The 25,956-nt window shown below is 42.0% G+C and overlaps 4 protein-coding genes and 2 long non-coding RNA genes across 9 annotated transcripts; 3 read left to right on the top strand and 3 right to left on the bottom strand.

Moving 5' to 3' along the window:
- Positions 1 to 407: 407 nt before the first annotated feature.
- On the bottom strand, positions 408 to 5,398 carry LOC130699603 (uncharacterized). 2 transcript variants are annotated; one of them, XM_057521850.2, is made up of 10 exons: positions 5,295 to 5,398; positions 4,763 to 4,987; positions 4,550 to 4,660; positions 4,299 to 4,441; positions 4,055 to 4,224; positions 3,128 to 3,199; positions 1,751 to 2,423; positions 1,553 to 1,685; positions 1,243 to 1,482; positions 408 to 1,074 (listed from the first exon to the last, which is right to left on the bottom strand). In XM_057521850.2, the coding sequence occupies exons 7-10, from the start codon at positions 2,357 to 2,359 to the stop codon at positions 584 to 586; spliced, it is 1,473 nt and encodes a 490-aa protein (XP_057377833.1). In that variant the 5' UTR covers positions 2,360 to 2,423; positions 3,128 to 3,199; positions 4,055 to 4,224; positions 4,299 to 4,441; positions 4,550 to 4,660; positions 4,763 to 4,987; positions 5,295 to 5,398; the 3' UTR covers positions 408 to 583. The 2 variants fall into 2 exon arrangements, with proteins under 2 accessions (XP_057377833.1, XP_059350204.1); XM_059494221.1 differs by having other exon boundaries at positions 4,299 to 4,438.
- Positions 5,399 to 5,844: 446 nt separating this feature from the next.
- Positions 5,845 to 6,785, top strand: LOC132087780 (uncharacterized). The gene is made up of 3 exons (XR_009420577.1): positions 5,845 to 5,990; positions 6,433 to 6,522; positions 6,585 to 6,785. It is a non-coding gene; the product is annotated as an uncharacterized LOC132087780 (long non-coding RNA).
- A 160-nt stretch (positions 6,786 to 6,945) lies between these two features.
- On the bottom strand, positions 6,946 to 16,700 carry LOC130699597 (uncharacterized). Its single transcript, XM_057521841.2, is given in 2 exon segments — positions 6,946 to 15,176; positions 15,179 to 16,700. Coding segments are annotated over 2 exon segments (9,561 nt in total). The 3' UTR covers positions 6,946 to 7,137.
- A 7-nt stretch (positions 16,701 to 16,707) lies between these two features.
- On the bottom strand, positions 16,708 to 20,330 carry LOC130699599 (uncharacterized). The gene is made up of 3 exons (XM_057521842.2): positions 20,253 to 20,330; positions 18,919 to 20,179; positions 16,708 to 18,808 (listed from the first exon to the last, which is right to left on the bottom strand). The coding sequence occupies exons 2-3, from the start codon at positions 20,163 to 20,165 to the stop codon at positions 16,726 to 16,728; spliced, it is 3,330 nt and encodes a 1,109-aa protein (XP_057377825.1). The 5' UTR covers positions 20,166 to 20,179; positions 20,253 to 20,330; the 3' UTR covers positions 16,708 to 16,725.
- Positions 20,331 to 20,563: 233 nt separating this feature from the next.
- Positions 20,564 to 22,178, top strand: LOC130699606 (uncharacterized). Its single transcript, XM_057521854.2, has 2 exons — positions 20,564 to 20,789; positions 20,863 to 22,178. Exons 1-2 carry the CDS (start codon positions 20,645 to 20,647, stop codon positions 21,951 to 21,953), a joined length of 1,236 nt encoding a protein of 411 aa, XP_057377837.1. The 5' UTR covers positions 20,564 to 20,644; the 3' UTR covers positions 21,954 to 22,178.
- A 668-nt stretch (positions 22,179 to 22,846) lies between these two features.
- On the top strand, positions 22,847 to 25,550 carry LOC130699609 (uncharacterized). Of its 3 annotated transcripts, XR_009422082.1 has the most exons (9): positions 22,847 to 22,969; positions 23,251 to 23,330; positions 23,395 to 23,491; positions 23,552 to 23,634; positions 23,703 to 23,773; positions 24,090 to 24,258; positions 24,328 to 24,860; positions 24,927 to 25,095; positions 25,449 to 25,549. It is a non-coding gene; the product is annotated as an uncharacterized LOC130699609 (long non-coding RNA). The 3 variants fall into 3 exon arrangements; XR_009003478.2 differs by having other exon boundaries at positions 24,927 to 25,550; XR_009003477.2 differs by having other exon boundaries at positions 23,703 to 23,993; positions 24,927 to 25,550.
- The last annotated feature ends 406 nt before the right edge of the window (positions 25,551 to 25,956 follow it).

The raw sequence follows: 25,956 nt of genomic DNA, 5'->3' as shown, positions 1-25,956 counted from the left end.
CAAATGCTGTCGATCTTATTTCATTTCACTGTTCTTACATATCAGTTTACCTCAACGTCGCATAGAAGAATTTGAACTTGGAACGACCTACCTAAATAAACAAAAAAAAAAGCAAGAATGGCAAATGGAAAATAAATCATAAATTCAAACAGCTCAGTTCCAACTGACCTCCATCCATTGCGACGACTGGCGTTTAAAATCAGCAGCCACGTAGATTCCGTATTTCTTCACAAAAACAGCTTCTAATACGCTACCGACACTTGCCTATTACTGGAACTTGTTTGAATTACCAAGGACTTGGTATCTAGTCTTCGAATTTGCCTTCACCTCTTGAAACTCAGTTCTGGGTGTTTTGTTATAATTTTTCATTAAAGACTTGACTCTGTCTGAGCAAATTTTTGTTAAGCTTTTTTATTATGTTGATCACTAAGATATCGACAATAATCTTCTAATGTCTCTACAGAAATCTGAAACTACATTGATAATGGGATTGAAGGTCGTTTTATGACCGTTGATGCCTTCTGTTTATGGTCGTAGTATTTGCTGCCAAACTGGAGTGTGATGGAAAATGTTTGCGTTTTGCTTAGACTTCTTCTTCTAAAAGCAACCCATTAAAATGCGTGTGTCCACCCGGGTGCAAAGCATGCCTGATGTTGTGTAGAAACCCCCCAGTTTTCCCAATATAAAACTGGATCCATACTTTGTCTCCGGCTTGCAAAGACATAGTACTTTGAAGGGTGACTGGACTTAGATTATCCGGATATACGACGTGGCCTTTGTTAACCTGACTGACTGCTACTCTTTCACCATTTTTATAAAGATTAGCGCCTAGTTCCCTTTGCACTGGATTTGGACCCTCCGGAAATTGCGCGAGTCCAGCAAACGAAAAGAAGTAGATTCCGTTGACGGGTGCTGTGAATACGCCGCTTGCCAAATCCATGGCCCCTCCAATGTTGATTACGCTACGCTCAAACGGAAGTGGAACGTCTCTTGCCGAAAAATGTTTGTCTTTCTGTACGTAGAAGTATATTGGCTTTGTTTTTATGTCTTGATATCCAATCCTCTTCTGGAAATCTGAAATTTTCATAATATAATTTAAAATCTTTTACTTTTTTTTCCATTTTTTCCCCTGTAATTTGGAAAACAGAATTATTTCAAGAATTTGATTTTGACATAACTCCTTTTGCAGATCTACCAAAATGACAGTTAATCTAATCAAAGATGTGACTACATATCACCTACCTTGTTCATTCGGTCGTTTATCGAATTGGCAGAAAACAGTTTCCACTCGTTTATCTCCTCTGACTAAGTAGATTCCGTTGAGAGTGTGTCCTATTCGCCACAAATCTTTACACGATCTCGGCATTGCCTCCGTCTTCGCCTTTCCCAGACATTCTAACCGAGACACTTCGTGTTGACCGGAGCCCTTAAACGGGTTGCTAAAATGGAAGCGAGTGAACGGCAGCTTGTCTGTGACGTAACCTGGATTTTGACATCAATTTCAATTGTCGTTGAGTTTTTCTTTAAAATCAAATAAATAGATCACTCGCACCGCCTTCTGCATCTTCAGAGAGTTTGTCGCACGCCGTCAACCAATTGGTAAATTCTTGTCTTTTGCCGTCTTTGTCGAACCACCAAGCGTAGGCTGTCCCCTTGTGGTTTAATGGCGATTTCCTGCAATAGTACTGCACCACCAAACGCCAGTTTTAAGGCAAACAATCGTTCAAAATCAGGGCTTTAATCGAAATACCAAAATGGTTTGTGAGCAGCCATGGGACAATTGAATCAACGCTTGGATTTGTCTATCACTCGCATAATATTTGATTGGCCTCGAGTAACATCCAGGTTCTGTGCAATTTCCAATGTCCATTTTCGATTCGCTGTCGTGCAAAATGGATGTTTTGCCATATCTAGACGCCTCTTTTCCGTCCATATCGCAATGGACGTGGATTGGTGGATCACCGATGCCTTGACCGTCTGGATCGATCCAGTACATACCGGAGGGGTACGACGGATTTGCGACGTGGATTTCATGGCAAGTACGAAGAGTTGCGTTCTGACGACGATGTTGATTGATGTCGATGTTATCTTTCAAAGGTTTATGTCCTTTCTTCAGAACAGCCAAAAGTGAATCCTGTTTTTCAATTTTAGCTTCCAGTCGACCGACTTTTGTCTCCAAATCAACAATTTTGTCTGCCAAATGTTCCATCAAGATAAGATATGCACCTGGTTTCACATAGTTTTTCTCAAGTTCTTCAACTCTTGCTTGCAGATCAGGTGGAGCAGCCGTAAGACAGTACGTAGACAGCGCCAAAATTAGAAGAAACGATCGAATTATGCCGGAAAAATTACGTCCCATCCTTTCGTCTTCGCACAGCCGTTTAAAATGAAATACCGAGCAAACTGTAAGCTGGTTTGAATGCCTAGATGGTGTTTTGAAATGACATTTATTAAAAAAAAAAAAAGAGGTCAGTTGCATGGTAACTTAAGAATCTATTTATCTGATCTTAACTATAGGATATAGCGCGAAGAACTTGAAATGAGCAACAAGAAAATTACATACCCCCCCCCCCCCCCCCCAAGACCCTTTATATTTCTAGAAGCAAAGCGTTGCTCACAATTTCTCCCCATGCGTCAGCTAATGACTTAAGGTTATCAGAATTTGAGTTTGGAGATGAACTCATTCTGGCGAGTATCAGTCGTCGTCTGCCTTTCGAAAGACAAACAGAAATCGGTGCTTTTGATATCCAACCCGTCCAAACTGTTTCGAACAGGGAGATACAGTATCCTCCAGAAAAAAGAGGCACCCCCCCGGTCGCCAAAAATAAAATAATATATTACTATCGCTAGATGGCATTTAATTTTTACAATATATAAACAAAAAAAGCATGCCTTTCGTTTTTGTTTGTTTGTTTTGACGGCAAAATTCCAGACGGTTTGCCGATTTCAGATGTTTTTTGTAATTTTGCTTCGAGCAAAATAAAGAAAACTGAAAATTTGAGAAGTCAATCATTGTACGCGTCAAGTAAAACTAAATGACTATCAAACGTTTTTTAAAAAAAGATATTTAATCTTGTTGCTTTTTGCTGCAGTTTACTCAAATAATATGACTAAATTTTAGACATACCATATACTTGGGTTCAGGACGGACGAACAACGCGATCGAAATGCACAAATTTTCCTGTGGCCAGTTTACCTCCTGCAATTTTCAATGAGAAGATGAGTCATGACCACACTTCAATTTAAATATTACATCAATCAGCATTTCTTCTATTTAAATTACAGCGATATTTTCATTTATTTTCGCTTGATTTAAATTAGTCAGAAAATACGCGATTATGCACAGCAGGGCAATATGGAATTCGTCGGTGCAAGTGAAATGGAGATTTTAGAGCCATCACAAGCGGACATGCGTGAATCGTTACGTGATGCCAAACATTCTTCTACAACAGAATTAACAAGAGAAAATCCTGCCGCTAGATGTTTAATTACTGACTGCTATTTCAATCGAAACCGCTTTGAACTAAATGGCGAAATGAATGAAATGGAGAACATTAATAAGATCGATAATGATTAATTTATCATATCGGCTTCAACGAGTTGTTTGGGTGCATCTTGGCACACTGCAATTGATCAATTTTATTAATATTATGGAGGTTTTTATATGGAAACGGTTACCATGTACAACGAAGCCATCGTGCGAATCCTGAAGTAACGGTTGGATCTAGAGTAATCTACCCCAACTGCCTTAAATTGTTTACTTAAACGGGAGTACGAAAGTAATGACGTGGGATACCACCGTCGCTATTGTCGAGGAATATCTGCGTGCGTGCGCTTTAACCGCATACACTCGCCACGATTTCGATCAAGTTTTTAATTGATAAATGGATGGATCGAGTGTACATGAATTGTAACGATTTCGTACATACAGGAATGACTCCAATAGCCATTGATACATAACTCATCACCAATTACATGTATGAAACTGCTGCCTAAACGCCTCAGCATCCTGCATTGCTTCAATACACACAAAAATAAACAATTAACATACTACCTTAGCTCGGCTTCCTCCTTGATGGCTTCAGATTGCTGGCCAAGAATCTGGAAATAAATGGTCGTTTGAAGCACAAGGGATGCGTAGGAATCACGGTCAAATTGTTCGGACGATTCTTGGAAATCGGAGGTGGATCACGTGTTACCATTTTTTATTCTATTCGCTGCCAACTAAACATACAATACGCTAATTGGTAAACTGGTCATGAAATTTATGCAACAGCTTAAGTAAAGTTTTGTCTTACCTCACACAAAGGACTGCATAATCAGCATGCAACTCTCAATGGCACTCAACAAATCCTTTCAATGTCAAAGCCGAGATGTGGACCAGAATGTGGTAAGAGTTGATAACAGCCTGAAGCCCGTTACTTACTCGTAATTCGACCTGCTAAGTTGTTAACAAACAAAATGTGATAAATTTTCCTTATAGCAAGTGAAGTAAAGTACGATTTTAAACGTCGATCGCAAATTAGAGATTACGTAAGAGCTACTTCACCTGTATTGACAGGTCCATTCCGACGTACATGATTAATCCTGTACTGAAATATTTACCCAAGTGGGTTGACTAATATCCAAGCGCTGATGACTTTTGAACCCGTCAAGTTGTCTGCCCAATACAAATGGAATTATGTTAATAAGGCACACACGTACAACAAACACGTAAGGATCCACTTTCTTCCATCTTCTTATCTACAAGTGAACAATTTACCAGTAAATGTTTGACACGTTCGAGTTGTGTCATAAATCGGTGATGCAGTCGTCGAGATAAAATCAGTATACGTCGTAGGCGTTGCAATAGCTGGTTATTTGTATCCCACGTTCGTTTTGTTATTGTGTGCTTTTTAAGTATCTTCAACCAATGGATTTTCCTCAGACAAACAGCAGCAACAATCAACTGGCAATCATGTAAGAAAGTCTGTTCTTTCCATTTCACCTTGAATACAAAAAACAAAAACGTCTTATTTATTATTTTGTTCAGACTGAAATTATCACACTTTTGGGGAATAAAATATTGCAACTGGAAAACAGAGATAACCGATTGGAGGCCATGGAGTTAAAGGTTCAACAACATGTAAGCATCTCAATTGATTTGTTACATAAATAAAACCAAATTACTATTGTGTTACATCACTATCCCTATCAGGCTGAAATTCGAGAAGCTTTGACATACAAAGTTATTGGGACAAATTCATGAAGACCTCATTATTATAAGATTGTGAAATGTGGTCTTTTCGTCCTACCTTTTAACGAGGGAGCTCGCATCGATGGCGCGAATATGATTTCGTTAATGAAGTTAATGGAGACTAGTGATTTCCAGAGAAAGGTAGAGCTGAAATGACCATACCTAAAGGAAAATACTGACTGTTAATTGATGCTCCTTTTTAGAAATGTTCGAACAAAAGCAACATACAACTTTCACTTATTACATTAAGAAGCAGAACCCCAGAGCTTGCCTACAAATATAGCTTCTGGCAGAACTATTCTTCGACGCACACATGGCATCGTGTACTAGACCCTTGTGTACTCCTTGTTCACCATGCACAAGGCTGTCCAAGTTTGGCACCGTACATCACATGCTAGCCGTATTCGACGCTGACAGATTTTTAAGTTTTAACAATCTCGTATGTAAAGCAAAATGTTTTTATGGCATTGGGTTAAAAAAATTTCAATACACTAGATAAATATTAATATATTGATGATATTTTGTAAATGTGAAAAAAAAATGAAACAAATATTCACTCACGTCTGGCAACATTACCTCATTCCTTAAGAATAGTTCAAAATGGTGACATTCGGCAGGATTTGTTGCTGAGATCGTTGAATCTCTGACTAGAACCACCAGTCACAAATTGCTGACAAGTGTTCTGGCCATGTAGTTCTGTTTCGGCAAGAGCGACGTTTGGCTCTCACATTTTTGGAATCAGAAGAACCATTTGGTAATTTTTGATATCGAGGGTTTCATCTTTTCTTTTCATTTGAAATCTTATTTATAAATTTTAAAGCAAAGTTCATTACTTTGTAAACTTTCTACATATGTGGGGCGGCAAGCTATTTCCTTTTCTATGAACATCTTCCCGCCTAAAACTTCCTCAACGTAAAATGGTTTTTCATATAAGAATAGTCAATGTAATTTCTTCCAGGTTTGTTTAATCACTTTCAACCTTCTGAGCAAAATATTAAAATTAGAAGTTTCTGTTGAGATTTCAGTTTTAAAATTTTAGCTCCAACCTGGAAGTATTTCCATAATCATTCATTATTCATGAAACTTGTTTTTTGTAAGTAAATGAAAAAGGAAATTAAAGAAAATGATTAACTTTTGTTGCATATTTACTGAAGGTCTTCTGATGTGTTGCATATTGTCTTTTTTAATTTGAGCAGTTTTATTTTCCTGTGGTGTTTGGCTGCTGACATAGGCATTGCTGATCTAGGAACAATGAGTTGAAGAATTTACTAAAAGATTTCCATGAAGTAAAAAATTGTTATTCAGTGTTATTGAATTCTTTATCTAAATATTGGTGTTTCTGTTTCAGGCCATTCTTTCTGTGAAGGATCATCATCACTGGCTATAGACTACAAGATTAAGATGTCTTCAACACTTGAATGAAGAAGCTGACATGAAGTAATATGTACGTACGTACATAATGAATACTCAAGTGGCGGCCATATGCTTTGGCACCTTTGGCAGCGAAATTTGTCCAATATCCCGTGATGTTAATAACCCATCGCCATGGTCAAGGTATTCTTTTTTCCCTTTTCGTCCTACATTCTCGTATCGTATGCATTCGTCCATATGTATCAACACCGTGCTTACGATTGGGGTAGGATGACGTGTAGCAATTACTTAATTTCAATCAATCACTTAATAATAATCAAATCAATCACTTAATTAGGTAAGGTTTCATTTAAAAGTTTATTATTGCGCCACTAACTACTACTTTGGGTGCACTAGGATAAAAAGTACCAGTGAATCGTTCTAAAGTTGGTGCTGCATATTAAATGTTTCTTAAATTCACCGTGTATAATGTTTTTAAGCTGTCTAACCCTCCCTCCTAGCCATGAACTATATTTTGCCACATATGGTTTTTAAGCTGAAATTTTTAAACGTTGAGTAAGGTGATGTAATCTAGCCGAAATTGATTCCGGGCTGTTATTACTTTCGTTAAACATAGGCTCTTCAGCACCTGGACACTCTTCAACACAGTCGTAAAACACGTCATCGTCCTCTGCACATTCAATCACCTCACCGATGTCCTCGATGAGTGCCGTCAGCCTCTCAGTCATAGTCCTTGCTGCTCTCACATCGTCCATCGTCTTGGCTTTACTTGTATTCGTCAGTGTTTGGATTTGAAGGCGAGTTTCTTCAACCAAGGGCAGCGCCCATTTCACGTGATGATAATCACATTTGGTTAGTAGTTGTTCCACTTGTTGCATCTGTTTCTGCCACAATTCCTTACATTCGTTGTGGATAGGAATGCTGACCTTTGCTGATCCAGTCCAAACATTTTTGACGTGGGAAATAAGTTTGTTGACCTCCCGATAACATCCTGGAACTACGTAAGACAAAAGTAGCCAACCATCAACAGCGTTCAAGAGGTTGACAGCTGCCAAAGTCTTTTCATATGGAGTGTGGATGAAGGTAGTTTTCTCACCGCGACACGTCACAGATGCTTTACCATACCATTCAATTGGTCGGCATTGACCGAACGTGTCTTCAGTGTGTTCCAGCGGGAGAGGACTATCGGCTGGCTGGGCAAACAACAGCGTTTTCCCGGTGTAACCGTAACAAACGACTGATGCATCCTCAGAAAAGGTAAAGCAATTGCCGATTGTTACATCACGATAATCGATTTTAGCCGAGTCTGATTTTAATGGTAAATCAATCGCGTGTTGATAATGTAATTCTCCAGCCAGATTGGGTGTTTCCGGAACTGCAGTGAATTCCATAATGGAATCGATGGGAATGATGGAAACGATGGATTTGATGATTTGGCGCCCAGTTAAAGGTGACAATAAGTTGATCCAACTGCGAGGACGAGATCCGCTGGATGTTCCATATTTCGCCGGATCAAAAGATGATAGGGTTTCGTAAGCGTTATCTAGTCCCCGTTGACATTTGAATGGGTAACTTGTATTTCTGTTTTCCATCAAGGGTGAGCGACGGGAGCGTCCTTTACCGCCGATATTTATGTCGCGGAAATCCACTCGCATCTCAATCTGATCCTGCCATCTACTTGGTGCTGGTTTTGCGTTGCCAACGACGTCTGCCTTTAGAGATTGCACGTGGTCTTTGAAATCTTTTCGGGTAGGAAACGTCCTCTGCGCAAGTAGATCGGCTTCGGATTGAGATCGCGGTATGGATTTTAACGGCTTGATGACAACTCCGTTTGTTTTCAGGTTGTCTCTCAGTTGGGAAAAGTATTCACCAAAGTTAAGCTTATCACCTGCTAGATTACGGAATTCGGCGTAATTTACGTCGTATAATTCTGGATAGATTTTGAAATTTTCGTAATTGGGTTTTGGACCGGGGTTCCATTCTTGGTACCAGATCTTTTGCGAGGCAAAGTACCACTGGTTGTCTTTAGCATCTCTGAATAGAAGCGGTGTGGAGGCCGTAACGCCCATACCTTTCACTTGCATATCTGATCCGTAATTGCTTGGCAATCCCAGGTAATCCTCGTAACGTATTGCGACGTCGTATTCTACCGCCAGATCGTCCTCTATATTCAAAAGTTTGCAGTTTTCTTCGACCATTTTCTCCATAACTAATTTAAGATTGCCGCTATCATCCTTACGGTAAATATTTTCTTTCGGTGTGATTTCACCCTTTTCAAACTTTAAAACATTTCCATTAACGTCAAACAACTGTTGTGCGCCTTTCAGTTCAGGGATCGTGGTTCCATGTTCTGAAACAAAAACACCATCTTTTAGGTAAATGACGTTTGGATGTTTCCTGTAGTGATGGTAGACTGTCATTTGGGGCTCGTGTCGCCCGTTTATTCCTTTGTTGTTGTAATCGTATTTGACGTAGATGGAGCAGCCCTGTAATTCCGGAGTGAAAATGAATCGTGTTTCACCCAGAGGGTTGATGTGGATTTTTTCCCTCGTCGTCAACCAATAGCCTTGAACGGCCATCGCATCGTTTAATGACGGCGATCCAACTTTCAAGTGGTACCCTGGGCCATCCAAGGCTTCTACCAGCTGGAACTTGAACTTTTCTCCATTCACGAGCGAAATACGTTCGCTTGAAAATGTCGGGTCCGCAATCAATTGCGTGCTGATTGCCGTGTCTTTGAGGACACCAACGGGATCTTCGTTTAATTTCGCCTGCATTTCAGTATCAGGAAGGCGTATACTGCATGACGTTGATATGCCGACGCCTCGTTTAAAGCGTCGGGCCCGTTTCGGCCCACAACCCATTGACCCGATCTCCCTGTCGGTATCAATTTCGTTTTGCCTTTTTCTCTTTCGGATTGGAGGTGCCTCGATTGCTGCTAATCGATTTGAAATCGATTGAATTTCAATCAGCTTCGGCATTGTTGTACCAGCCGAAGGTTTAGCCGAAAATTGGAAACCCAATTTGTCGCTAACATGCAGCAATTTAGCTAATAGCTTTGCATCCAGAAGTTGAGTAGTGATCCATTTCTGAATGTGTCTTGGGTTAACGCCATCAAATGCCTTTTTAATGGCTAAGTGTGTTTTTTCTATTGCTGGTTGAATTCTTTGGTTGCTTTTTGTTTCCAGATGGTTGCCAGCGCGTTTTTTTCCCGATTTCAACATGTTGCGAGCGCTCACCCCCATAGTAAGGCCGTTGAGGAATGCTTCGTAAGTGGACAACGATGAGCCGTCCCATCCGCTGGGATCGAAATTGCCGTTCGTCAAACTGGTCATGACGTATGCGGTCAGTGCCCCAGCGGCGCCTTTGCCTAAAGGACCTGTTGCCACCTTCGCCAACAAAGGTGTTAGTTGCTTCAGTTTTAAATCATTTAATTTGGGCAGAATGGCAGCTAATTGTTTCGGACTGTTTTTAGCCAGTTTAAAAATGCCGCGGCTCATTTGAGTCAAATCGGTGGGTAAGCCAATTCCAACGTCTATACCGTCGATCATTGCGTTCCAAGTGCCCGGATTAGTAAAGTTCCACTTGAAGGGATTCATTTGGCCTTTATTGGCCGATACGCCGTGGCCGTAAGCCAGACCTGCAGCGGTGCCGTATGTTGCAGTCAGGATGGACATTCTGGCTAACGTTCCAAACTTGCTGGCGTATTGATGAGCTATGCTGGCTCCTGAAACGATGCCTAAAGCAGAACTGGCTCCCTGGAAAAGCCCGTTGTAGGTACCCGGACTGGTAATGTTCCACTCGAATGGATTCCATTTGTTATTAGACGCAGCTGCCGAGATGTAAGCCAATGCGGTAGCAGCTGCAATGGTTGCCGGAAGTCCTATGGCTGCAACAGTGGGTACCGCCGTAAGGGGTGCGAAGGCACCAGCTAATCCACCACCTATGATGCCCAACCAAGTCGCGTGGCTCTTGTAATTCCATTTGGCCAGGTTCCAGTTGTCATTGGCGTTCGCCCCGCCTAGATAAACTCCGCCTATCGCGCCGAATCCGATGAGGCATGCCAGAAGGAGGCCAATTTCTCCGTCGGGATCGACTAGCGATATTGGCGAGTTACCCACATACTTGTACGGGCTAAAATATTGTGAGCGTGGATCCGGTTGATAGAAACGGCCAATGTCCGGGTCGTAGAATCGTGCGTGGTAATTGTAAAGACCTGTCTCTTCGTCCCATTCTTGGCCAGTGTAGCGATAGGATATTGCAGCAGCTGGATCGTTTCCGTAGACGCGCATCAGTTGTCCGTAAGGAAGATAATCGTAAGCGGAGACAACATGGCCATCTCTTAGGACAAGTCGAACTGAACCGGTGTGGTCGGACCATACGCTGTGGAAGATGCCGTTGCGGAAGAAACCGACGAGTCCGCGAGGACCATAAATGTACGACGTGGTCACTGCCATGGATTTGGCATCTTCAAGTTCTGGAACCGACGCCATCATTGGTGTACGCCTTATGCGCCGATCGTACAAAACTCGTCCGTCTTCGTCGCGTAAGTACTGCACTTCCATCATCACTTGACCGTCTTTTGCCAATACTTGCTTCAATGTCCTTTCTCCATGTCCGTCATAGGCGAAGCGCACTGTTCGGCCATCCGTCAGATGGATGGCTGTCGTGCGCTTGGATGCCACATTATATTCTATTCGCTGGATGCCCTTGTGAAGTGCTTGAATCACGTTGCCCTTACTGTCGTGAATCATTTGCATTTCGTTCTCGTTTTTCAGTTGACCGGGATTGTCCACTTTGACGGAGCGAATTTGATTGATCCGTTTGTCGTCGTAAGAAAACTCGAATCGATGGAAACCCGTGTAAAATTTACGATGGTTTCCATTGGCATCGATTTCGTACGAAGCCACGTCGAACGGATGCTGGCCCAAACCGTTGGCGAAACGTTGACCCACGATGCGGATGAAATCGGATAGAAATGGAGAATAGTGAGATGGACGAAAAATGTCCGTCAATTTTGGATTCAACCAATCCGAGTTGTCTTTTGTTTTGCTGAGCAATTGGTGGACTTTTTCAACCACGCGCTGTAAACTCTCCACGTTAAGGTATGGTAATCCATCTTCGATACCTTTCCACTGAAAAAACATGTTCTGAAACTCTTTGTATTCAATGAATTTATGTTTTCGTTGACCAATGTTGTACAGGATGAATATCTCGATGTGATCTTTGTAGAGTGTCACGTCGTCCTCAACCGCTCGAAGACCGGAATCCAAATCACGCAGCAAAGAGTTTGCAGGATTGGCAATTGCCGCCAACCAGTCGGAATTGCGTTGGTCAGTGAGGATGAATCCAGCGTCATCCAGTTTCTTCCAAATGTCCCTCGACTGTTGTTTATTCAGAGCAGTTTGCGTTGCCAGAGAATCCGGCTGGAACGGTATGGCCATACTTTCCGTTTCGTCCGTGAAATATTTTGCTTTAACGAGTTCCTGGTGATGGCCGTAAGCGTAACGGTGTCCATAAATTCGGGGCATTCGCTTTTGGGCCAAGACTTTGGCTATCTGTTGGCCGTTTCGTCCTCCGCACACTAAAGGCATCCAGTTCTTACCCTGGCCGTCGGCGCTGAAAGGGTAGTAGTAATCTTTGAGTGGCCGGCCAGTCTTGGTCATGTACCCGTTACGTTTAAGGGCGTTGAAGCAAAGCTTGGCGGATGTGTTCGATTCCAACGCAAATTTCGAGCCATCTGCAACCTGAAACCACCTCCAATCAGCGTTAGGTGACCATGTCGCATTAAACATCGTTTTCATGACAATGCCGTCGCCGTAACCGCTTTGCCCGTATCCGTCTTCCGTGTAAGATATTACTTCCGTCAAGTAAGGATCGGAAATGCGATCCAGATAGCCGGGTGAATTGTAATGAAATGTCCGGTTGAATTCGCTACGGCTTCCTGGCTGAAAAGACTCGCTGGCCAACTGACCACTCCCGTGATAGCCGAAGCGAACGACAACGTCTTTTTGGCCCTCTAACGTCAATTCAGTCAGCTGTCCAAGTTTATTGTAATGATATTGCAGTCGTAGAGGCTCGCCATTTTCAGTTGGATACTCGATCGATTGCAATCGGTTAGCGTGTGAATCGTATGTTTTGCGAATTTGCAAGTCGGACATCCTGTCGGGCATGATTTGTTTCAATTCCACCAGATGATCTTGGCCGTCCCATCGCATTTCTTCCACGACGTTGTAATTGGAGTTTTGCGTCACGAATGTAGCGTTGCGTTCACCCCTGGACAGCGACGGATCATAATGGCGTTGTTCCACCTCTGTTCTGTCAATGAACTGGTAAGATTTGGCATTCGTCAGTGATCCTTCTGCTAATGATTTTTGAAATTTTTCTCGTGACATGGGCATCTGTTCCAGATATCCGGTGCGAGTAACAGTTCCATCGTCGACGTCGTACTCGTAAAAAACGACGCTGTCGATCGTGTCCGTTTCCTCCGAATGGACTTCCAGACGAACTTGTCCGGCACTATTGTAATAATAATGGAACGTTCCAGCATCAGGAGTCGTTTTGCTAGTGAGTCGATCAGTTTGGTCGTCGTAGCTCATGAAAGTACCGAATTTTTTCTGCCAACGGATCTCGTCCGTGTTCGGCCGTGTTGCCGGCAACAACGGACTGGCTTTCATTAACGTTTCGGCCTGGAAGTGGTAAAGGGGCGGAAGGATTTTGATGAGCCGTTTCTTGGAATCGTATTCGTAAGTACTCAACAAGTGATCATAGCCTGGAACGTAAATGTATAATGCCACTCTGTTGTCGTTTTCATCCAGGACGGCCACTTTTCTTGTCCCGTTTGCCAATTCTTCGACCTTGTGTCGGAATCCTCTACGCGTTGGGAAATGGTTTTCTACGACGTCGATTTCGTTGTCTTTGGCGCTGTACCACGTCCGCGATTTCTTAGCGAATGGACCGTTGACGGTGAATTCCGGGCCGGGTAGTCCTTCGATGATCTTCTCGTTCAGCGGATTGACGTCGTATTCTACGCGAAAGTAAGCAACTCCTCTGTCTGGGGCATTCAAACGATCCACTTCGCCACGGAGTCGATGGGTCTGCCAAACTGAGAGCGGATCGGATGGATCGATCGGCCCACGGATGAAATCTTTGTGGTACGTCAGCAATGGATGTTGATCATCCGACGTGATTCTCGTCACTTTGGTGGTGATTGCTGGCCGACCCAACGCGTCGTAAAGGGTATGAGAAACCAGAACGGATGTATCTGATTCCAACTTGATTGTCTGCATCCTTTCTCCCCATTCGTTTAGATATTCCATTTCTGTTCGTGGATTTCCCATGAAGATGCAATCTTCGATGAAACTGTTGCCTCTAGCCTCGAAAATCAACGACGTTAATGCGCTTTTGACTGAAATGACGTCGTCCATGAGCAGGACGCTGTCGATCCAAATGAACAATCGCCTGCCTTCCATCAACACAATCAATTCGCCATTGTTGGGTATGTTGGTAGCAGCGTACAAATTTTGTTTATGCCTTGTAGTGAGAGTCAATGTGCTAAACGTTTCGCTCGATTTTCGCGACAATTGGACGTGTCCCGCAGGCAATTTCCAAGTTACGGATGCGTTGGAAGACACCAACGAATAATAGCAGCGAATGGCTGCTGAAGATGATTCTGTTCCAAACAGGGCCGAAGGATCCGCACTGACGAGTTGATGAGATTGCTGATGGTTGTGCAACAACCGGCCGGGAGCGACGGTCCATGCTGCGTTTCGTGATTCGGATGCTGGAATAGTCCAGCGATTGCGCCATGCGAAAGCGTCGAAAGTTTCATACAATCCGCCGTTATCCGGATGGAAAACAATGCGACATGGTGGCTGTTTGGCAATGTGGGAAGGCAGCCCTCTCGGTGTTGGCAACAAATGGCCGGTGACACTGGAAGTTGCAACTTGCTCTAATTTGTGCCGTCCGTCGATTGCAGTGACGTCATCGATCACGGCCATCTCCCGGCCGTGGTAATAAACAGTTCGGCTAATGGAACCAATGGAGCTTATTGTTGAGACAGGTTGTCCGTTGTCCGCATCGTAGACGATCGCCTTGAAGTTGTGTGACATTGGGGTGAATCGAATGTGGTCCACATCCAGAACAGCTGTCCGCCCGTCTTGCAGCTGGGCTTCAGCTTTCAGCGTGATGGAAAATTGAGGTATTGTCGGACTCTGTTTCGCGCCTTCTTTTAGCGTCTCCAAATGCTCGTCGTAAAGTTGCTTAATCTTGTCAAAGTTGATCAGCACTTCCAAGTAGATCCAGTCACCTGATTTGCGCAAAACCCGGGCCAACAAGCCTACCATTTCGGTTCCATTGGCATTGACAATGGCCTTAAAGTAACTTGTTGATTGATTAGTTTCAATCGTGCTGGCCAAGGAGCGAATACCATCAAGTGGTCGGATCCAGCAAGAAGCCACGTAATCAATGTTCTGTTTAGTCGGAATAAAAGTACCTTCTAATGTTGATTGTTTGTTATCGGCTTTTAGTCGCAAGTGGCGGTTACCGGTCAGAGAGAACCCTCCTCTACGACGTCGGATTCAGCAAATCGCCAGCGGATGGGCGAACTCGAGTTGTTGACTTCGTACCGTTCAAATCCGTAATACGAAACCATCTGATCACCTAAATTGAAAGGTGAGAAATCGCTAATGATTCTTTGCCTGTTGGTATCCCACAAGATGCTGTTGCTCGTGCGTGGGTTGTCATTATTCTCCTCAGTTTCGTGTGTTTTTGGTACCGAGTGGCCGCGAGCGTCAAACATTTCTGATGCGGTTCGAGTCCATCCACCGGAAGGTTTGCCGTCGTACGTCCACATTTGTCTTATCCATCCGGCCAATTTTCTATCGTTTCCAGGGATGATGGTAAGAGTCACGTTACCTTCGACATTGTTGTTCCACTCGTAACCGGTATAACGGTGTAAACTGGCGTCGATGTTGCTCGTTTTCATTCGTTTAACGGCATTCGTTTTCTGGGCAAAGCTGTTGTCGATGGAACGCAAGGATCGCGTCAACAACTGCATTTTTTCCGGATGTGATCCATCTTTACTCGCCAATGTCGTCACTCTGTCGTACAAGCTGCTGTGTGTCATCAGCTGTTCGTTGGGGAAAGTGTGGACGTTTCCCAGCACCTTGCCGTTATCAGCAAAGGAAATAAGTATTGTGACGTTGTTTGCTGTTTGGTAAGCCAAGTACACTGGGTAGCGATTAACAATCCTATCAGGTGGGCTGGGTTGTAACTGATGAAGTTGGGGCCCGATCTTGCGATTAGGCACAACGGTATCTTGGGCATACAGCGTCCAATGTTGTGCTTGTTGATCATCGACTTGCATTTCTTCCAAGACGAATGAATGACCAAGACTGACGGATAATGGCTTGCTTTCTTTGGCATTCATTTTGATGTCGGGATCTTGCAGTTGCCAGTCGTCACCCATCATTTGAATCAATGTGCCGTTTCCGGTGTGAAGCCCTTGCTGAGTCATCTGTACTCGATAGAATGGCCAGTTGATTAAAAACCAGTTGTCGAATAATTTTAGAAATTCCTCATTAGCATTGAGATTGGCTAACATGTCTTGCGATTCTTTGTGACCACTATTAATATCTATTCCTTTATTCTTCCACTCGATTTTCAGCTCTAGGATCTTGTTTTTTAGTTGCCGCATTGGTTTATAGATCGACTGTTCACCTGTAACCGTCACGTTTTTCTCCCATTGCTTTTTCCAGTTTTCGGCGTAACATGCGTCCCAATTTTTTTTAATCCGTGTTGCGTCATCCAACGTCGCCCTTTCATTTTTAGACAGGGCTACCATCTCGTGGCAATAGCGGTTGCATGGCCTATACGACACGTCATCACACGTTGGCTGTTTACCTTTCGTCTGTTCGTCCGCCTTGTTGGATGTCTCGCCGCTCGCTGTCCGTTTCCATTCGCCAAACTGGTCTAGCATTGCCTTGTCGTAAGTCTTGAAATCTCTATCCTTCCAAAGAGTGACATTTTTCTTCCATTCAGCATCCAGTGTATTGAAATTTCTATTCTGTTCTTGTTCCATCTTTGAATGCATTTCTTCAACCCCTTGACCGGACACGTTAACGATTCTCAAGCGGAAGAAACCCTTTCAGCAACTGATAGGCTAGTTGGAATTTTGTTCCTTCTTGTTCTACACGCTGCCTCACCTCCAAAATGCGTTCACCGTGCAACGTGAATTCTCGTCGACGCGCCACGTTAAAATGAGCATCCACCAGATAAAGACGCATTTTCAAAAAGAGTTGCTGATCATTGTTGAGGTGCAACGAAGTAATGGCGATCGTGTTGCTGGATATCTGCAGAACATCTTCGCGAAGAGTTTTGATTAATGTTTTCTCAGCGTCCGATGGCAAACGGAACTTTTTAACAATGGACGATCCTCCCTTAAATAGGCCGTCCAATTGCTCGATATTGCGGATTTGCCATTTCCCAGTAGACCTTTGCCGGTGGCAGATGAAAAGCTGCCGATCGTCGTAGCCGACCACCATTTGCTTGAACATTTCAAGCCGAAGGACGTTGTTGGATGGTAATTTTAATCGGTGCTCGTTCCATTTGGAAAGATCTTTGTTTAATTCTATTATTCTGATATTGTCTGATTTGTCCTCAAGTAAAACGACTCCGGCTTCATTGGATTGCATTACCGCATCGTGGCCGAACCAAAAGCAAGTAGAATCCTTGTTCCATTTTGGTGTCTCATCACGAATGGTTCGATGAAATAAACACATTTTCTGCTTTTCCTTTGATTTTAGAAGGAGAACACAGAAATTTGTGTAAGCGAGAACGTCGTAGGACAGGACTCGGCCTTCCACGTTTGCTGGCAAAGCTGTTAGCTCTGCCAGCGTTGCCAAATTATGGGTGTCGAGAATTTTCAGCTGAATCTTGTCGGCTAATTGTCGCTGTCGGAAAGCCATAACCGCGTAGTCCTGACTGTAAGCAATGGCCGGTTGTTCATCAACAGGATGCGATACAGACGAGGGAGAATCCGGCAGAACGATACTATCAATTTTTCTGTGTTGAAAGTGTACGTTTAATCCCTTTGGCATTTGGATTTCATTCAGCAACATCTCAACGGCTTCCGATGTTTCGTCCTGGTATTTGAAACGGAAGATGGATTCGCGGACGTCAGCCGTTATTGGCTGCTTGATGGCTTTCAACAACCGCCGACTTTTCTTGTCTGTTTCGTAAATGAATTCCAGCGTTTGCTTGTAGTGTTCTGTCGTTATTTGGCAGCCCGTCAGGTAATGTGACTCTCTTAAAGGTACCGGAAAGAGTAATAGACTACTCTGATTTGTTTGAAGATTTAATGATTGATATTCGTCTTGGAGTTTGACGGCGTAATCGAATGTGATGGTTGTCGACGACTCGATCTTTTTCAACCGGATGGCGGATGTCCAGCGATATTTATGAAGGCTATTCTTTTCTTCGATGGTATCAATGTCGTAGCGATAAATAATTAGTTTTCCTGTAGCTTTCACCTGCCGTTGGATCAAATACCAGGCGATTGGAACTCTTTTAAGCGATTTGACATCGTTGCCCAATCCTCGCCAATGAGGCCAGTGGAGGTTCCAGCGAATGGCTTCTACGGTGTTTTCGGATCCGTAGGTGAGCGTTTCCGTTTCTGTGCGAATTAACCAGCGCTGTTTTTCTTGATGGAATTCAACATCCCACTTGAGTGCAGGTTGCCGGAAGAATAGAACAGGGCCTGCAGTCGAAGCTGTTGTGAGTTGAAAGAGAACGCCGTCTACTGCTAAGGAAAATGTCCAGTCTTCGATGAAGATGCTATTGTTGTGATCGACAAAGATGTAATTATCCGGCAGATGAAGTGTCCAGCCTAACCCAGCAAGATTAGAAAACATTGCACTTTGGCTGTCATATGAAAGTGAAATTGAATGAGGCAGATCCGGATCGTAAAATCTGGTCGGTTTGAATATAGGCAACTCAAAATGGATGGCACCGGTTATCGGATCAACTGTATCCGTTAAGGAAATCGGCTCAGCGTGCTGTTCTGTCCATCTGAGTATCGGTCTTTCAGATACTGGAATGGCACGTCTCACCTGCAGTGGAATTTCTACAGTTGAATGACGGGGAGTGACTGGAACAACCGCGGGAGCAGGAATGGGAGAAATTTTTCGTTTTATTTCGTCTCTAAGAAAATAAAAAAAAGAATTAATTGTGATCTTACAATTTCTACATCAAAAATTTTAAAAATTAAAAGGAAAGATGCCGCCAATTTAACAGGTAACTTGGTTGCATACTTAACGGAAAGTCGGCTCAAATAAAGTTTTCTTTCCTCATCCAGTGTCAGTAGAAATGACTCCTTGTATCCACCTTTGACCTTTACGGCTTTAGTAGCACCGCCAATAATAGCGTAGCGTTGTGTGGCATCATTGAACGACGAAGGATCCAACAGAGTTTTCCAGAAGAATTCTTCTGCATCGAATTCAAGTACTGTCAGTCCTTTTGGGCCAGTGAAGAGCAAGTCATCTTGCCCGTCACCGTTCACATCAACTAAGCGGATGGATTGATCGTATTCTTGCATCCATCCATTCGTCTCAGAAAATGCAGCGTTGTAGTGAATGAGACTGTAGTCCCTCATGGAAATGCCAGTTACATTCGGAGTGTTTTGTTGGTAGACAAACAATCCATGTGCAGTAAAGTGGGCTACGTCTTGGAAAGGTCGTCCGGTCAAGTTAACGAAGAAAAATCGTTCATTTAATCCGGCGGAACTGTCCACCAGTGACACTTTGGCCACCTGTCGAAGTTCGTACCTATCGTCGAACTGATACAGCTCTAATTGAGTTTCTTTACGTGCGATGATGCTGTCCTGTCCGTTCCGTTGGATGTCCGCCACATAAAAATCGGTTGCTTTAAATATTTTGGAGACCGCAGCCGAAGCTGTTGCGCTTTTTCGCAAAGGAAAAAGCGGATGCGGCTGGCGAGATTGAAGTCGGTCCTTGGAAGCTGCGTAAAATTCAACAACCGGGCCGGACTTGTCGTTCTTCCGGCTCATGACTCCGACCAGCCGCGTGTTGTGATAGAATCGGCCAATGAGGACAACAGACTGATGGACTTCTCCCCATCCATAAAGATCACGGAAGCTGGTGTCACGTGACATGCCCTGAAGCTTTGCGGCGGATTTATTGGTATTCTTTGGATCGAAACGGTAGAAACCTATTCCGTCCTCGTTACGAAGGACGATCCCATCACTGCCGTCATCAAGCATAGTATTAGTAACAAGCCATGGATAGGCTCGCAATGGGTAGGACATCTGTTGGGCATCGTTAAACAAACGATGATTCCAAAGTCGATTCAAATGACTGAAATTATTAATATAAGACACGTTAAATGCAACCAGATTGGCACCGTGTCTGATGTAGATCCTTTCACTCGATGGATCGTCATATTTCGAATCGAGAACAAAAACATCGTCGATGTGGCCACTGAATGGACTGCCGAGCAGCAACTGCCCAGCTTCCGAAATCGATTGAAATTCAAGAGTCATATCTAGCCTATCATCTTGATTTAAGTTTAAAAGATAAAAATTGTTTTCAGTTCGATTATTAAAAACAAATTACTAATATTAGCTTACCTTTTCCTTTTGTTATTCAGGTTAATTCGAAGAGCGTATAAATGATGCGTGTAGCACAGAGTTATCAACTTGACGAAATGAAGCGAAATATTAAAATCCTTGTACTTTCGCCAACCGACGAATTGAGACGCAGATGTTGGAAATACTCATAACATTGGCAAGGAGGAAGCTTGGCCCCTTTGACCCTTGAGAGTCCAGCATTTCGAAGAGATATCACATGTCAAATTCGCTTGCGGCAGATGAAAAATATGGTTCGTTTATTATTTATTTGGTGAGTATAAGTCTGCGTCGTATCAGTAGAACTCATTTTGCCTTCGAATTGAACTGTTCCTTCCAGAGCTTTCGCTGCAAACGACATTTTAAAAAAGTACGAAGTTTTCTTAATTTCAATAATGGCTTACATGGTCTCAAATACTGCCAGCAACCTGAAAGTTTTCTGGTCGTTTTCCAACCGTCATCGCTTGGCCAAATTTTGGTTAGTAACTATTGCTCTCTTCGTTACTAGACCATTATTGATTTCTACAAGTCCATTAACAGGTTAGTTCATTTTGTTAAAAAGGTCTCCAACATTTCTGAATGTGTGTTTTAATTGCAATATTATTCACGGCAGATGGCCCTGGAAAATTAACTGACGCGATTATGATAGAAGTTGATGCCGATTTCGATCGATTTGTCGACCAAATCAAAGGTTTGGTTTCCGCGGTCGCAACTGGTACGTCAAGCGGTGACAAGGCGGCGAGACTTCGGAAGAGGGATGCATCCAGTGGGCAATTGCTTCCCGTCAGCGAAGCAATAAAGCACATTGCACAGGGTTCATATTTTCCTTTCGAAGCACCCAATAGTTGTTCTCTAACTGAAAATGAGTTAAACAACATCAACAATTTGCTAGAAAGTCTCGGTAGTGGAGAGGTAAGTAGCAACTTGACGTGTGAAGTGAAGGAAGATAAACTTTCGGTTTTTAGTTTGCCTGGTTCGCCTGAATATTGCAATCAGATAATTGAATCCATTATTAGAAATATTAATGGTGTGAAACATGCTTTTCGCTGCTTGAACGCGTCAGAAGAGGTTACAGATCAACGCTACGAGGAATTAAAAGCAGCTTACGAAGGCGAAGTTCGTCGGTTGAATTCATTAATGGAAAATGAAAAAAAAAAATTTGATCAGAAATTTCAAGAGAAGATTGATGAGTTAAAAAAAAGTTATCACGAAATAGAAAAAAAAATGCAAGAGATTTTGGAAAAATTTCAAGAAGAACGACTCGCACATTCAATTGTTAGTATCAAATTGATTGTTGAGTGTTTGGTAAATGGGAATACGGAATTAGCGTTGGAGACACACAAAGCGAAAACCATGGGCATCAGTAAAACCATTGCGATAGTGCAACGAGCTATTGGCAAAGAATTCAACGGAAGAGTTCCTAATAAAAACGTCATCAAGTTTATAGATGGATTGAAGGATAATGTTGACGCAATGGTACACGGCATTATCAGTGTATTCAGCGAAATGGAGAAAAGACAGATCCTTGATCGGGATACTGTTAACAGTTTGCATGTAACAATAAAAAATGTCATTAAAACATGTATCGATCTAGAAGGCACTGATTCGGAGGAATCTAAATTAACTCTAGATGACTATACGATGGATCAACTAATTGTCATTAATAATAAAATAGAATTTTTAAAGTATAGTTATGGTCAATAGAATTTGAAATTTCTTTTTTTTTTTAAGTGTTATGTTTTTTAACGCACGCTGTTAAATGTCTTATCACCAAGCTCCTGGTTAAACAGTTTGTTACCATTTCATGTTAATGTTGAATGCACGTTACGGTGATCTGATTCTACTGAGCCAAACACGGTTGTAGTGTGGGAAAATATGTAGCAATTATACATCTAAGCTGGTAGTAATAAAAATATTTTGAAATATTGAGTGTATGTCTTAAAACATTTAAATGATTGTAGTGAATCCAGAAAAAGTGTTTCTCGAATATCCGTCAAATCCGTCCCGACCGATGATGTAATAGAATAACATTTATGAAATTTCGCAGTTAGCTACTTGGTGAAGCATGTGCTTCAAAAGCTAAAAGTCAGTGGTTCAAATCTCTGCAAACCCGTTGTTCTTTAACGGTTAATTGTTTATTTACTCCCTCTGAGTGACGATTACAAATACCAAAAAAGGTTAAACTGCTCAAATGAAGCCTTCGTGTCCAGCAAAGTCCTAATATGCTGAGGTCAGTCTGTGGAAAGTACCGTTCTTCGAGGGCAAAATCCCTACTTTTAATTCAGATGAATATTCAATTCATCTTTCGGATTCACAAGATTTGTTGACAAGTTTGGCATCGTAAATCACATACTAGCCATACTCGACGCTGTCAGATTTTTAAGTTTTAACGATCTTGTACGTAAATCAGGATGTTTTTATGGCGTTGGATTTACAAAGTTTTATACAGTAGATAAATATTAATTTACACGTATTGAAGATATTTTGTAAAAGTAAAAAAATGAAACAAATATTCGCTGATATTTGGCAACATTTTACCATTCCTTCTAAATAGCCCAAAATGGCGACATCCGGCGCGGTTAGTTGCTTAGCTAGCGAGAGCATTGAACTATTAGTGTAGAACTACAACTCACCGCCGTATGGCACGTGTTATGGTCATTGTCCAGATCCGGTAAAAGCGACTTTCGGATTCCCCACTTTGGAATCAGGAAAATTGTTCGGTAATATTTTATGTTAAAGGTTTCAGGTTTTGCTTAAGTGTAGTATCATTTATGAATTTTAAAGCCGATAGTTAATCATATCTTAATTTTCAAAATGACTTGGGCAGAAAGCAATTCCCTTTGCTGTGATCGTCTTCCCGCCTAAAACTTATTAAACGCAAAATGGTTTCTATTAGCACTAATCTGGGATTATTGGTATAATTATATGTAATGGAGCAAGATCATTATCACAAGGAAATTGGATACTTTTGTTGCACTATAATAAGCAATATTTCTATTAGTTCAGGTCATCCTCCCCCTGAATCACCATTATCGTTGGCTGGAATAGTGGATTGAGATCTTTTCTACCCTTGTGTTTCTGGTATGTTCATTTGAGATGACGTGTTTGTTTGTTCTAAGATGTTAATTTCCAATATCGTTTTTAGACTGTTCATCAATAAAAGCAGGTGTTTGCTCCTGAACTTGTCTACTCTACCTGCGTATTAACTTAACCCTGCTTCAGTAAATGGGAAATTCACACGGGTAAGAAGTTTCCTATTCCTTCAAACAAAAAGCTACTATAAAGTAAAGCGTTCATTTCAGATTCTCGTCGTGGGAAACTTTATCCAAAATCGTCCGCTTGCTGCTTTTCGGTCCGAGAATGGGAGTTAGTTTCTCGCCCAGTGGTATTATCTTGCTTGTTGAGCTAAAGTTTCCGTTATAACGCTATTCACTACAAAATTTCCTTTTCTAGAACATGTGTGTCTTTATCGCCGTGGGACTTCGCCAACGTGTTCCGATTACTAATTGGACCCAATTGAACGGGTACGAATGTCTACACGTTGGAAGAAAGTGAAAGGAAGTAAAAGGCAAACCACAGTATGCTGGGAAGTTTGTTTTCTTCACCCGAGTTCTTTGAAAGGAGAGGATGACAGCTCTTTGAGTTGGTGAATTCCGTGCACGTAATTCACGGCGATTCGAATTTAAGGAACATCCGTATCTATTAGTGGCGGAAACGCACGTAACCAACGCTCTTCTTACTTTGGTTGGACCTTATTCTTCCTTTCTCAACTTATTTCTCATTCATTTTCTTTCCTATTCATTGCCTGTCGTTTTCATCATTCAGTTTTTTTTTTACTAGGTGTTGGTGGCTTGCCCTATGATGGATCGTTTCTTGCCTGCAACCCGTCTTTCCGTGGTCTGTTTTCACTTTAGTGCTGCTCGCCATTTTAGGCTTTCTGGGAGGCAAGTATCTGGCGGATTTGTTCATGTGAGGAAAAGTATCTGAAAACTATGTGCATAACCTTAAAGTAATGGTGTAACGTAAAGTCCATCTGGGGAAAAGTTCGGGAAAATGAAATCTTTTTTTTTTTTTTTAGATGTTTCTCCCTTCCTCTCGTCACATGGGTTCCTTGTCCTTTCTCTTGTGGAAATTGAGTCGGGGCTTCCTACAACCGGCGGCTCGGCGAGTTACCCAGGAACAGAGGGTCACGGGAACTGGATTAGAGGTTTGTCACTTTATCCTATAAAGCCGTCAATACGTTCTTACCCAGAATCCGCTGCTGGCCTGGCGGGGAACGGTTCGGTAAGATAGGGTAGTTCAGGATTTCAGCATCAAGAGAACGTAATTTGACGTGTAAAAGTACAATATATTTAGTAACGCATTCCTTTTCATTAGACGTCGTTTTGAATGTTTTAACCTAAAATAACTTTCGAAGATGAGAGAAAATGGAAAAAAAATTCGAGAATTGAGATTAATGACCTATTGTTCGTTGGTGGATTGAATGATTGTTCTGGGAATTTGCATCTGCTATACATATACAATGACTACTCGGATCGTGCATGATAGTAGGTGGAATGGAACTGAGAGGTTGTTTAATGATGTTGGAATTGTGACTCAAAAACAGGAAAGGTATGTATTGTTTTAAATGCTGCTATTGTATTACTTCAAACAATTTGTTTGTTGGGGGTTTAACAGCTGTGAGGATGGGAGAGTCTCTGAGACTTCCTGTCATTGAAATGGTTTTAAGTTGCCGTGTGAATGTTTTCCGTGCATTCTGCACATCTGTCTTCTTTCGACGGCCGGCTCAGCAGATTATTGAAGACGCCCAACATAAGCATCTCAGCAGTGAATGCGATGAAGAGAGGTAATATTCCAATCGTGCTTTAATGTCGTTATTAATTTCCATTTTTTTCTTATTTATTCGTAGCTGGGTCTAATTTATCGTTGGGTGAATTGGTTTCATTAACTGTTAATATTAAAGATATCTTACTTAAGTAGAAACAAAGTGGAATGGTATTGAATTGATGTATTGATCAGTAAGTGTCTTGTACTGTTCAAATGTGATCTCTGGCTGTCCATATCTCTTTTCTAGCTATGGTTTAGTCTTAGGTATCGTAATTCCTTTTTTGTGTTCATGTCTTTTCTGTTTTTTGAACTTTTTTATTCAAAATATGCAATGATAAGAATAGATAGCTAAAATGAGCTTACATTTTTTAGGGGAAAGAAGAAAGCACAAATATCTAAATCTAGCTCAAATATGGTTGCCATTTCTTGTGGTGTGAGATTGGTCATGTTGTCAAGTCATGAAGGTTTGCTGGTGGGTTCTCATCTTCTCTGTAAACTTCGATCAATAAACATTATATTGTTAACTGATAGTTGGTTAAAAACTGATAGTTAATGAATTGATTCTCATTTTGAATGTTTGTTGGCTCTTTCAAACCCTTTTACGGACAGATTCACATGTGCTGATTTGAAAATGAAACGAAAGGAAACACAAAAATTAATACTTACAAAAGAAGAAAGTTAGCTAATCTAGGAAGATAGCTGTTGGGTCATTCAACCAACTGTAGATTGGAACGCCAAGCATAAATTACTAACTTAGGCATGCAAATTGCATTGCACCATTATCATATTGATACTTGCCACTTCAATCGGTCTCTCCTTCTCTTCCTTAATGGATAAGATACTTATTATTTACATTTTCTATTTATCCATCAACAGCAAG

The sequence above is a fragment of the Daphnia carinata genome, chromosome 2 (assembly GCF_022539665.2).
Source record: "Daphnia carinata strain CSIRO-1 chromosome 2, CSIRO_AGI_Dcar_HiC_V3, whole genome shotgun sequence".
NCBI classification, from domain to species: domain Eukaryota; kingdom Metazoa; phylum Arthropoda; class Branchiopoda; order Diplostraca; family Daphniidae; genus Daphnia; species Daphnia carinata.
The sequence above is the reverse complement of the archived record's forward strand: the minus strand, read 5'-3'. Positions and strand labels throughout refer to the sequence as shown.